This window comes from Endocarpon pusillum, assembly GCF_000464535.1.
Source record: "Endocarpon pusillum Z07020 unplaced genomic scaffold scaffold281, whole genome shotgun sequence".
Classification (NCBI taxonomy): Eukaryota; Fungi; Ascomycota; class Eurotiomycetes; order Verrucariales; family Verrucariaceae; genus Endocarpon; species Endocarpon pusillum.
In genome coordinates this window covers 16,136-29,355 of record NW_006916246.1, presented here as the reverse complement: position 1 = coordinate 29,355, position 13,220 = coordinate 16,136, and the positions used below count along the sequence as shown (strand labels likewise).

General features: G+C 50.0%; 4 protein-coding genes across 4 annotated transcripts; 3 read left to right on the top strand and 1 right to left on the bottom strand.

Annotated features, from left to right (window-relative positions):
* Positions 1–1,572: 1,572 nt before the first annotated feature.
* Positions 1,573–2,283, bottom strand: EPUS_08414 (uncharacterized protein; the record flags this gene model as incomplete). Its single annotated transcript, XM_007804140.1, has 1 exon — positions 1,573–2,283. The coding sequence occupies one exon, from the start codon at positions 2,281–2,283 to the stop codon at positions 1,573–1,575; it is 711 nt and encodes a 236-aa protein (XP_007802331.1).
* A 4,657-nt stretch (positions 2,284–6,940) lies between these two features.
* Positions 6,941–8,897, top strand: EPUS_08413 (uncharacterized protein; the record flags this gene model as incomplete). The annotated part of the gene is made up of 3 exons (XM_007804139.1): positions 6,941–7,228; positions 7,285–8,364; positions 8,685–8,897. 3 exons carry the CDS (start codon positions 6,941–6,943, stop codon positions 8,895–8,897), a joined length of 1,581 nt encoding a protein of 526 aa, XP_007802330.1.
* Positions 8,898–10,523: 1,626 nt separating this feature from the next.
* Positions 10,524–11,824, top strand: EPUS_08412 (uncharacterized protein; the record flags this gene model as incomplete). The annotated part of the gene is made up of 3 exons (XM_007804138.1): positions 10,524–10,727; positions 10,801–10,968; positions 11,081–11,824. 3 exons carry the CDS (start codon positions 10,524–10,526, stop codon positions 11,822–11,824), a joined length of 1,116 nt encoding a protein of 371 aa, XP_007802329.1.
* A 284-nt stretch (positions 11,825–12,108) lies between these two features.
* On the top strand, positions 12,109–12,972 carry EPUS_08411 (uncharacterized protein; the record flags this gene model as incomplete). Its single annotated transcript, XM_007804137.1, has 1 exon — positions 12,109–12,972. The coding sequence occupies one exon, from the start codon at positions 12,109–12,111 to the stop codon at positions 12,970–12,972; it is 864 nt and encodes a 287-aa protein (XP_007802328.1).
* Between the last annotated feature and the right edge of the window lie 248 nt (positions 12,973–13,220).

Sequence of the window (13,220 nt, the reverse complement as noted above, 5' to 3'; positions counted from 1 at the left end):
TGCTCATGGAAATAGACGCCCCAAAGGAGCCGTAAGCCATAAGCCGTAACCCGTAACCCGTAGTTACCAGTAAACCCTAATGCATTCTTGCTCAGTTGTAATTGGATACAACGCGGATGAAGCAGCCGAACCCCACACGGATGCACATTGCAGATATCCGTCCTGTAGCATCTGAAACCAAGGGACATCTATGTGGAACTGCCTCTAATTCCCAATCCATATTGACGGATATGCAAACGAGGAGATCGTACACCACTCACCTTGCACAGAGCCCAAGATATTGAAATGTACTCCGTACTGCGACCAGTAAATAAGCACCTATCCATCTTGTGTCCAACTTCTTTCTAATACGTTCCCTTCGTCGGAGCCGTAACTAACCAATATCAAGTCTTCGTAATTATCTGCTTGTTGCTTTATCTCGTGATCTGAACTGCAACGCTCTACTTCAGCTTCGAGGTAGCAAGCAGCTTCAGTGTCCTAGCGTAGTTCAATGAGTGTCTTCACGCTTACGTCTACCAGTTTAAGAGATGTGCTGAGGAGGAGCAGATATCGATGAAATTAACTGCAAGGACACAAGGGAAGGCTGCGTTTGAACCATTCGCAGGTTTTGGCCCTGGTAGCTAGATTGTAGGGTAGACGCTGCTAGGAGCATACTATAATCCCAAGTTGCGAAATGATGTTTCTAGGCCGAAACACAACTTGAAGTGCTCGAAGTCCGGTAGAATCTGCTTTGATATCAGTGTAAAAATGTCCTCGGATACTACGATGTCTCCTTGCCACACCAAGCAATAGCTCTCAGGCAGAGTGTCAGTCCTAAGATAACAGTAGATAAATACTCAAGTCACTTCTTCATCAGGACGAGGGACAAAGACTGCAGTCGCCCGGACTCCGGAACCATGAATCCTCCCAATGGCTCGACAGATGCGGCATTCCGTGGCGAATGCTGTTTTCGTCAAAAGCGCTGTGCACACCTTAGAAAAAGGTGTCTGATTATTAGATCCCGCCAGACTTTGCATCCAAAATACTGGGCTGAGATAACACTTTCGTTGAGCGATAGCCGCAAGTTGAAGCATGATATGTACCACTTGGTGCAAAGGCATCCACTGGCATCTCTATTGTCAACTGTGGCAAGCTATATCAGCTGACATACCCTCGTGACGACTGCAAGAATTGGGAGTTTTGAAAATAAGCATCATGCAATGAGGCGTATCTGTCGAGTCCATATTCCTACTGCAGCGTAGTTGCTGCCCTGATATTGTGCCTTGCCGCATCTGCTGTCTTGGAGTTATCGTGCGCGAGACTATGAAGTCCTGGAGTCCGCTGCCACTCTATGGTAAGTCAGAAGTATCTCACCCACAAGGCAGGGTCATGACGATCTAGAGATCTTCATGCAGTTCAGAGGTGTAGCCATAATAGTTTGAGAGCTGAGCGAGAAAGTTTCAAGTTTGTAACTTTATCTTATTATGTAAGCAAGGCCTTGGCGGCTTAAGTTCAACTTCGCTCCTCCTCGCGCTGTTCTTGCTACATCCACCCAACTGCATCCTGTTGCTTACGCTGACCTCGAATCAGCCTTCATTCGCTCAGCTCTGGCAAATCACCCCAGAAGCCCCCCAAACTTGTCGAGCTCAGATACGACTGCGCTCGATCATTGCAGTCTCGCCTCCAGCTCTCCACCACTTCTTCTGTGTTCTCGGATGTTGCATGCTTGGTCTTCCTCTTCCTCTCCTTTGTGCATAGTACACATAGGCAGTCCTTCTTCTTATCGCCTTCAGCCAGCCACAACAAGTGCTGAGCAAACTCCTCTGGTGTCCGAAAGAGAGCTTCAGAACCAGATTCCATGGGATGGCCGACCACATACAGGTCGCTTGCTTTGTTGCGTGCAACCTTGCCTCTTACTCGTTCAAATATCTCGTACCCGAAAAGAACCTCTGGTACCGCGTCCCAAAAACCATCATAGATTTTGTTTCCGCCACTCGAGATGCCAGCTTTGGCAGCAAGTATGCTCCCCAACTTGCACAGGTAGGCTTTGCGTGCTTCTGACCCATCAGGAAGACGAATGTCTTTGTCGACATTTGGAAGATATCCAATCTTATGGATGCCGTCGCTTCGTGTTATGAGCAGAAGGTTTGTATCTTTTGTTGTTCCGTCTTCCTTAACCGACTGGCGTACCTTGATGCGTGGTAGGGTGATTGAAAAGAGGTAGGGAAGGAGTTTTCTCCATTGTTTGCTCTCCACAAGAGTGTCCTGGTCTGTGTCTGTGCTGCCACTTCTTGTACTGGACATCGTAAATGGACTGACTTTGTTCTCACGAGCTGTGACAGATTCCCATTTGAAAGTCGATAATGTGCTGCTGCAGTGGATCAAAAGCTGTCATGAACTAATATTGCGAAATGATAAGTTTGCGGTGAAGAAGTGTTCTATTGCTCCAGTCCTTGCCGAAACTAGTCGACCACTGAGGTCAGTATGTTGCCAGCACTGGCTCACCTAGACACGTTTATTTGCATCTGCAAAAGCGTTGCTAGGCAGCGATGTCAACTGTCCTAAAATGATAACATGAGGAGAAGAAGACCATGAAAGTGTTATGGGCATATGTATCTGCTATGAATTGGCGTCCGCGGACCAGGCCCACTTATGCTCATCCCATGAGTAAATCACAAACCCGTATTGCTAATTCTAACTTGCCCATTGAGCATCAAAGGCTACCACTACATCAACTTCTGCATATGCATACTTCGAGAAAGCAAGCTTCTCTCGTACCTAATAATCACACTTCTTGTTGCACCACGAAGGTGCTATCACATATTCACCTTGTGTAGCGATTCTTTCCATTCAGACACCACTATAGAGCATACTTTAGACAACTTGTATGTAGCCAAGAGAAAGCATAGCCGCTTATCAAGCATCAGCAAGAGACATTCCACAATAAACAACGGGAAGATCTGCCCCAGCCGAAATAAGACACAATTCTTCCCTTAAGCCTGGCCAGCAGATTCCCAAAGCAAGGTTCCCAAGCTAATTTCCCCTCATGTCCCTGCAGCACAGTGTCAATTTATCACTAGGATACTCAGGTGCAAGTAGCACTTCCTACCTATAACTTCCCATGACAGCCGCTCCCCATTGCACCACACAATCCCCACACAATCCGCCCTTGCCGCCACTCATTCCAGCGATGGTATCGTTATATATGATATTGAACGCTCCACAAGGCTCGCCACGTAGGCGCTTTGGGCAAGATATAAATTGACCCTTGGTCACGGTGTATGGATCGTGGCAGTGGGAGCACAGCTTGCGGTTGTACCATTGATCACACATCGTGGTCGAGGATCGATGTGGATGAGGACGTTGGTAATGGTCAACTTCGAGTATTTGCTGTTACGTGGATAGTACCCCTGCTCAGAGACTTTGGTGGAAGGAACTTTGGTGCAGATGGGTCTTCTGAAATCCCTTTATAGATAACTATGGTAAGCCGGTTGTTTGCAGATGACGACGACCTATGAATACAATGACTGTGAGTATAGAGGTGCACATGCGTGTGCGGCCAAACCAAATGGCTGACGCTCGGTGGCGCCATTGTCACATCGTGGTCTTGGTTTCCTTTCCTGGCGCAGACCTTGAAGCTTTACAAAGGACTCGACTGACATGCCGTTCGAGGACTATGCAAACGACTGACGGCTAGCAGGCTCAATCAGGGCTTCAATGATATATGAACCAGTCAGCAGCCATGACGAGGACTTCTGTTGCTTCGGCGGTGGTGTGACAATACCACCATGCGATAGCATCCTTCAACGGTCTGTTGTTCTCAAGGTTCTCCCACCGTCAAAAGGGCTCATGCCCAGAGAATTACAGCCTGCACAATCACCATGTGGACTACCGCGGCCACTTTCTTGATCCATCAGAATTTCGAATCTCCAACTTTGAAAGTTTATAGACTCTTTAGTACAAAGATACCCAATATCCAAAAGAGAAGAGGTTGGTATCTTTCTAATCAAGCTAGTACAATGTCAGGCGCTTGCCTGCTCGAGGAACTATGCGGATTCTCACTCAGGAGTATTCGGCAGATGGTCACCTTGTACAAAAGTGCTATCTCTATGCCATCCACATTTTTGATCGAAGCGAGATCTCAAGCAAACGGGCACTGCCGAGCATGGCACGATTTCTACAGTACACACCCATCCTCTACCACGAATTATAACGGGGATCAGGCAAGCCCCCGTCTCTAAGCCTCTGCTTTCATTCACCCTGTCCTTGATGATGATACAAGTAGCAGAGATACCTCCTTCGTGATCGATCCAGTCCCTTTCCATTCCGCCACAAATCTTCACCGTTCCTGCGCTAGTCACAGACTTACAACTCTGCTTGCGTCTATGTATAGCGCTTATCACAGGCATTACAGCTGCTGCTGATCCACCACTGAGTACACATTTTGGCGATTTCTTTGGGAAAGCGTCTGATGTTGGTGAAGTACTGCGCCAACGTCTGCCTTCGGTATACCCCAGTGCTGCAATGGTCTAATCAGCAGCAGGAGCTCTGAAGAGTGATTCGTGTGGCTCACTATACTGTGCCGATAGACAAATGGCACGATGGATGTCTTTGGAGCTATTGTCGCTTCTATATTATCGACAGATGAATGTGTTGCCGCAATGGGAAGCATACTTTTATAGAGCACCCACATATTGACATTTACAGCTCTAAAGAGAGTAGCATGATCCAAGCTTCGGTGAACCTTAGGTATCTTGCAACTTTTGGAAAAGGCTGCAGGGAGTTTGACGCTGCAAATTTACAACAACACCGAGGTTTTGCGATGCTATTGCAGGAATCCATCTCTCCACGAAACATTTCAGATAGAGTCCGGCATGGAATGTGTGCACCATACATATGTTCCATATTCTGCTGTTTGATCCTTGAACACCAAGAGCTCGTATCAGATTTTCTCGCAACAGGTGGCTATCACGGATGAGGTTGATATGATGAGGAATCTCGTCAGCAATGCTGTAGGGAACCTCGAGAAGCGGCTTACCGTCCTGGGAGTCCTTAATGCTTGCTGGCTATGAGAACAGCCGCCCAGGCACGACGTATAACTATTGGAACACCTTCAGCCTTGGGTTTCGACCAGAATAGAATTATCCAGCTTGAGTTCAAGCATGTTTGTGCTTTTTTGTGGAACTGGTTTTTGATAGAGAAGTCATATTAGCTCATATGTTTCCTGTAAGCAGGCCCATCAGTAACAATTCGCGTTAGAGACGCTAGGTGTGAATATCTTTTAATATACCCTTCCCGACTTGTATTGAAGAACGACTTCTATCATCCCCATGTGGTACGAACTAGCCAGAGCAAAAGGGAGATCCTGTCATGCAATGTCATGTGATGTCATCATACTACCGGGGGCAACCGGGACCACAGTTTTGACCGCGATTTAGCCGGAAATGAATCAACAACTTACCAACCCACTTCTACGCGGATTTATTATATCAACTCAACAGAATGAGCCCTTCTACTACTCTTACAAAGACCCTTAAGCGCAAGCAGCCGATGCTGTCAAAATTCCTGATTTTTTGAAAACTACGACCCAAGAACGCGCTCGATAATCTTGAACAGCTCAAAGAGGTGTTGCAAGACGGATGGAGCAAGATTACTATACAGGAAGTTCGAGAGCTATCGCCGAGATGCCCCTCTCGATGTAGAAAGCTAGTAGATACGGGTGAAGAGGCCATCAGAACCTCATTGTGGTGATAATGATAATGAATTAGGTAATTAGTAGCCTATTTCAGTTAGTGAGGGGTACATCAATTAAGTGTGGTTCGAAACCCATCAGCGCTGTCCTTTTGGCGGAGTGGTTGATGTATCCTTTTCTATTTCGGCGAAATCTCGGTCAAAATTGTGGTCATGCAACCCCTGGTGACTGTGAGGTCATAGCGTTGAATTAGTGGGACAAGGGACAGTTTAAGAGGCGCGTTTTTAACCAATATCACTGAGGCCAGCCTAACAATATTTCAAGGCCCCCTGTAGTACGTCGGCAGTACCCCAATCCCGCTGGCGGCGCGTTGATTAGCTTCACGGTTGCCTGTCCAACCTTGCGGCCGTTGGATATCATCACGCGTTGTCACAGTGGGGACTTTTCTCAGGCACCAACTGCGTCAGGCCAAGTAACTGCGTCAGACCCAATATTACGTGTCGCTGTCGAGTGGGTTGGGATGCGTAGTAGAGACTTGATCCAGCCATGTGCCGGTAGATATGAGACTGTACGGAGTAGTTCCTACCATGTTTGCCGAGGAGCGAGAAGGGCCCATTGACCAATCGTCCCAAGGATGCGTAGACCGCTCTTTTCCATTGGTAGAGCTTCTCGCCTACTGTTATTCGTTCGGCCTGCAGAGGAGGGCCCAATGTATGTGTATTGGTTAATGGTAGGATTTGTTTTTGCACTGGTTAGGGCTGTTGTGGTCTGCTTGGGTCATCAACAACGGGTATAGCATAGGCACATCGTCCTCTTGTCAAAGTCTCTATTGCTATTTAGACTTTCCATGTAAAATCGAGTTGACAGGTCGAAGAGAATCACGGTTGTGTCCATGAGCCTGGTACTCTACCCCGACTGTGGGTTAATTTCCTAGTGCCGCCCGGGTTGGAGGCGCCAAAGAATTCCCAAACAACCTCGTTTCGCTTCAGAATTTTCTGTCACTCCTTTTGGTTGCACTTAGATTTTCAATCGATTCATACTTGATCCGAAATCCCCTGCGAGGCAGTTTGGCCAAACGCTATCAGTCTTGTCATACCAATCATCTCTGGCAATACTGAGGGCCGCGAGCGCAGGCTAGCCTCGATCGAACATGAATCGTCCTCTCTCCCAACGCCTAAAGATCCTACAGACAACATTATAGCCCACTGAATATCTCCTGACCGTCGTCCGCGTTTGCTGCTGCTCTGGGGAAAGCGACACTCTCCGTCGATGGATCCGCCTCCACCGCCTCCCCCGCCTCCCCCTCACGGTAGCAATCCGAATGCTAGGTCTGGCGGCTTGCCTCCTGGAAACTACGATATCTTTGTTATTCCTCCACATTCTTCAGGCTCAGGCTTCCTATACCTCCCGTCACTTCAGACTCACCGAAACAGCTTCCTAGCAGGAGTGGCATGCACTGCGACTGCTTTCGTAGTATGGTCCGTGGTAGTGCCGGTCGTCAAGGAGTGGTTCAACACCTTGGTAAATGGTGGAGGTCCAGGTGTCTTGGTGTTGGTTGTAAGTGTTGGTATTGGCGCTTGGGCTTTTGGCAAAACCCAAGCAGAAGGATCAAGCCCTGGAGGACCTACGCCTGGTGCGACACCTGGGGCTGGTGCGGCCGGGGCTTGCCAGGGCCAGCGCCGGCAAGCGGGTCAACGCATGCGCCTCCTAATCCCTCAGCTGGTGCTCCTCCTCCACCTCCACCTCCACATCCACCACCTCCTCCTAGATCATCATGGCATAGACCAAACCCACAAACAGCTGGCGCAAGCTCTGCTGCAAAGAACAGCTGGGAGAAGGCCAGAGAAGAGACTCGAAAGAAGGAGGAAGAACGTAAAAGGGCGGAAGAAGCAAAGAGACGCAGAGAGGAAGCCGAGAAGGAGCGGCAGAGACAAAGAGCAAAGGATGCAAGGGAGCGTTTGGAGCGCGAAAAGAAGAGGAAGGCTGAGGAAACTGAGAAGGCAGAACAAGCGAGAAAAGAGCAAGAAGCAGCCGCTGCCGTTGCCGCTGCAAAGGCAAAGGAGAAAGAGGAAGAAAGGGAGAGGGAGAGGGAGAAAGAAAGGGAGAGGGAGAAGGAGAAAGAAAGGGAGAGGGAGAGGGAGAAAGAAAGGGAAAGGGAGAAGGAGAGAGAAAGGGAGAGGGAGAAGGAGAAAGAAAGGGAGAGGGAGAAGGAGAGAGAGAAGCAGAGGGAGAGAGAGAAGGAGAGGCAGAGACAGAGGGAAAAAGAGAGGGAGAAGCCAGCTCCGGACAAACCACCATATCCAACTGCGAGAACGGAGACCGAGGATGATGCGTACTCTTTCAGACCTTACGATCGACCAAAAAGACATGTGCCAAAAGCGGGCTCAACAGCGTCAACATATTCAGAATCTTCATATGCTCCTTCACAGTCCACAGCACGCACTACACCACCTCCGTCGCATCGAGGACCCTACTCGACAAAGGATCCCGACAAAATCATCATCAAAGCTGTATACTCTTTCAATAATACATTTCAGCGCACCCCTGTCGCCCAACTGATCTCAGGTCAAGGAAACGTGACTGACGGACTTATTCTTCGAATCACAACTGAAGGACTTTTCATCGATGATGACATTCGAGACGTACCTCAACGAGAATGGGATGTGAAGGCTTGGACGATGAAAATGGCAGAGGTATGGTGTCCCAGTTTCATACAAGGCTCAACTTCTCTCCCCCCGGGACAAACCCGGTCCCTTTCTTATCTCCTAGGAGTGTGAATGGAGCGGCTTCCCGGCACTTCCCGAATGATGTACAATCGAAACAGTGTTTGAAAGGGCTGTCTGAAGCTTGTACCCAGCATTGCAAGTATTCTCATCTCCCTAAAGGAAGTGTATCGTCTGTCTTTGGGTCTTCTGCCACCTCGTCTCGTTCACCGCGTTGTTATGCGTCTAGTACTTCCATCTGTACCACAGAAACCACCTCAAGCAGTGATACTGATGACACCTTGAAACAGAGCGGCGAAATGTCCGGCCTCCACGTCCTTCGAGCCAGCATCCGTGATCAAGAAGGCAAGAAGTATGTCTTCATCCTCTCGCAGACAGAAGGCTGGAAAGTTGCTGTCGGCCTACAACGATTGCGGCGAGGAACTCAAGTCCGAGCCTTGGGTGTTAGCGGTATGCCAGCGAATGAGACCAAAGCATTGATTGAGAATTTGGGCTGGGCTTGAGAAGTTGTTGTAGCACTTTGGTGTTCTGGAATGTGGAATGTGCATGTTGCTACGGCATTCGGAAGGTGTGGCAGCGTCTCTACTCATCATCATCATCACCATCAGCGAGGGAGTTCAAATGTACATTCATGTTTGGTTTTTCAAAGACGAGGAAGACATTCACATTCGTCCAAACCCCATTTGCAGGCGGGTTCACCGGGGACGCCAGCGAGCTGAAGGTGTTTTAGTGAATGGACTTCGCTTTTCAGTGCGCCCTATACGCACCATCCATGCTGTGGAGATGCTACGGGGAGATTATGTGCATAGGTCTTCCGTCCAACAGCCAGCTAGTATCTCTGCAGCCGCATCATCTTCTGTGTGAGAACCTGCTGCCGCCTTGTGCTCGACTGCTGCACACCCACCATTACATGAGTACCGTGAAAACCTCGTCGAGGCTCAGTTTGCCTTCTGCTCTGCCTTCTGCTATAACTACCGCCTCCAGAACGCTGTTAGTACCTAGTAATTCTGTACTTCGTTTTCCACGGCACCGTACACCACATACTGCAAGCCCGTGACTCCGGAGAGCTGTTCCCTTTCTCAACTGCAGTGGCTGGAAGGTTTCTCGACCAGTCAGTGCCGTCTCTGATAGCTCTCCCACTTCATTCGCCGATGAAGAAACGGGGTTGAACAGGGGTCGAACAGGGGTCAGCGGTAGTTGGTAGTTGGTAGTTAGTAGTGACTAGTTAGACCAGCAATTGAGACTTTTTCTTCTCTCAGCCTACCGCGATTGATCCGGCGCATTGCTAAGTCCTCAGCTTCGTTGAAGCGGAGCTGTAAGTGTGACTAAGCTTCTTGCATGTCGGGGATAGCTGCCATTATGGGGGGGTTTTGGCGTGTTGGCTCCAGGTTTGCTAGGTTACTACGGAGTTACAGTAGGTAGGAGGCATACCGAATGTAAGCGCGCCCCCAGTAAAATTGTTATTAACGACCCTCATACTGATACCCCTGTCGCTCCCGTACGAATGACGTATCCCCTTGTAGGGGGTTATTCAACGCGTTCAACGCGTTCAGTGAGCTGCGAGAGGGTATAACAGCTGCCTGGAAACGGCGTGCCTGCAGTCTATCTCCTAGAGCTGCTCGAATCAATGCCAGCAAGGTGTCAGGCAGTGGTTGATGCCAGGGGAATGCACATTCGATACCGAGTATAATAGGCTAGTCCTAATCGAGCGATTTTGTGACCTTCTATCTTGGCGTTACAAGCTGTTACTAGTTAGAACGCACTTACATTCATTTATGCCTCCTATTGTAGTAGTTAGTAGTTAAAGGTTCCGCCACCGGGATGTCAACCCCCGACTTCGGCTTGAATGGGATGGCAAGAAAGATCCCCAAGGAAAAGAACTCCGTGACTCGCGTGCTTGGACCACATTTTGACATGCATCAGCTTGTCAAGCATTTTCTCACACATGTTAGATAAAAACGACGCACTACCGTAGTTAACAGATTAGCCTAATCTCAGCTACCTGACGTAATTGTGCAACCCAGTCTGTATCTGTGGCCTAGCAATTCCTCAAGGTTGGCGTCGAACATTCAATCTCCATCTGTTAGTTCCATAAACAATTCTGTCGGACACTTCTTCTCTATTTCGCCATGACTAGGCGTGAGCTTGCCGCCTCTACTGAGGATGTAGAGAGCCAGAGCAGAGACGCCGAGGTGTCTGATGGCTTTTCCGAGCTATCTTCTACCTTGCCAACATACGAGGAAGTCGTCCTGGACACGCCAGCTTTGCGTTCAGAGGACTCAAAGGGTGATAATGGCAAGATGGTGAGTCAACGTGAAGGCTCTCCGGCCGTGGTATGAGAAGCCTCGTTTCTTGTAGCCGAGAGGCTGTTGCGCTTTCTGTCCTGCTGATTGCGATACGCATTAGCCAGAGGAGGAGCAGCCATTATTGACTGGTGGAAGTGAGGACGGAGATGGCAGCCCCAAACAGGAGGGTCAGACAAAATCTACCCTAAAGCGCTACTTTTGGATTATGGCAGTGGTTGTGCTTTGGAATATTGCGGCCCGCTCATTCCATCTGTTCCCAGCCAGTGGGGTACGTGCCTGCTGAGTGCCCTCAGAACTTATTGCGTCCCTCAATTTGCCTTCACTGCCTGTTTCGAGGGCTTGTATGCATAACCCATCTCGACTGACACCTTACATTATAGAAGCACACACCTCCACCGTCGGAGCCAGAATCCGCCGACCCACCCTGGCCTTCTCCCCGCGAGATTCGCGTGCACGAAACGACCAACGCAATTCATGGCTCCTACCCTCTCTACGATCTCCTCGAGCTTACCACCACCACAGGGCAGATATATGCCACAATCGAGCCCAAGGCTGGCAATAAGACCGCTGTGGTCAACATCCGGTCTAAGACGGGAGCGATCTATGTGCGCTTCGCGAAATCAGCCTTCACCAATGCCGACGAGAAGGGTGTGCTGGAGCGTGTGTACAGGACGCAGATGGACACAACGACTGGGCAGATCCACGGCGAAGTCTTCCATGGAGGTGCTGGAGGTGAGACAGTCCTTACGACCAAGACTGGCATGCTCGATCTGCGGGTCATACCCATTGGAGATCAAGCATCTAGGTTAGAAACGACCACGGTGACGGGACTTAACAGGGTCACTGTCGAAGCTCCGATGCAGGGCACGACGTTGAAGAATCTCACCGCGATCCATAGGACCATGTCTACTGGCCAGCTGGACATAAATTACCCGCGAATGTGGGAGGGACGTCTGCACGCTTGGTGCGGGGGCACAGGCCATGTCGATGTCCGCGGTGAGGGGCTCAATATGCAAGGCGGCGGAAAGAACGTGTACGCCTGGAGAGGGGAGGATGCTGTAAAGAATGGGAGGATCATTGAGGTTGTGAGTGAGGGAACTGGGATGGTGAGGTTCAAGGCATAGGTAAGGGTAGGTCGTTTTCGGTCTCCGAGTACCAATGGGGCTCCGTAGCATCCGAGCTGTTGTGGTACAATCCCATGGTTCCGCAGGGGGCCAGTAGGACACGGGGCCCAATCAGGATGCAGTACCACCCCCTTCCCATCTTCCTTACCTTTTTGGTCCACTTCTCAATCACTTATCCTCTAATCATAACGTTCTTTTGGATGCCTCTACGTGCGCCAATTTGTTTTCAGGAATTGTCTCGTGTAAAACCAACGCGCCAATCTATGGGTGAAGATGGTAGTAAGATGGAACTTCTCCCCTTCGAGCTTCAAGATAGTATTCTTCGCGATCTCGGATCCATCACCGACATCAAAGCAACTCGTTTGCTCAACAGACACTTTCATGAGCTAGCCACACCGCATCTCTTTTGTCGCATCTTTCTCACGGTCCAAACCGACAGCTTCGAACGGTTGAATCAGATTTGCAGCTCTACGCTCTCGCAGCATGTCCGCTGCCTACACTACAACATCTGGGAAGCTCCCCTTATTCTCGAACGCGAGTGGAACCAAGGCCTAGCGAGGTTGGCATGGAAGGGCAAGCATATTCAACTTGGGCGCCTCCCGAAATATCAGGAGTATCACGACTCCTTCAGCAGCCAGGTGCATCACAACGAACACGGCTTACTCGTGAAGGCTTTCCGACGTCTTCCAGCACTTCAGAGCCTAGAGATCTCAGAACGCGAACCCTCAGGCCTCCCCTTGGAGGCCGGACAGCATATGGACCTGGCCCACGTCGCCACCGCCGTCAGCTGCTCGCGTGATGACATCCCGAGCGACCGTGCCTCAGCCATGTCAGGAGAGGTGTCACGGGCTCTCACCGTGATTCTGGCGCACGGCGAAGCCTCGAACGCGTCTCTCGACTCTCTCAGCTTGCAGGGGTTCCGATGGCCTTGGCTGGATATGCGCGATGTGAGGATGTGGCACGGAGAGTCAATCCTGAACGCTGCCTTGAAGAATCTGCGATGGTTGCGCATCTCGGTTGCCGAGTCTGGGTCGGGGGCGAACGGCATCTTGGCGGATATTCCGGATCCCGCCGCTGCGGTGGAGGTTTGGAAGGGACTTGTCGGACGGGCGGAAGGTTTAGAGAGGATTGAAGTCTCTGTAGAGTAGAAGATTGCATGATTATGGCCTAGACCTTAATCTGAGCTATTTTGGTTCTTCGTTACTGTATGTGACTGTTCTGTTGGGATTCTTTTAGGCTAGTTGAGCGTGGATTCATCATCTGAAAACACCGAAAGATGAGATGGATCGCCAGGTATCGCGGCTCACAGGGTGTGCGGCAGCGGATGGTCTCATGCAGTGCTGCTCGAGAGTATTTGCTGCGAAGCATCCTAAAAGCTCATTGAGGACCAGCGACT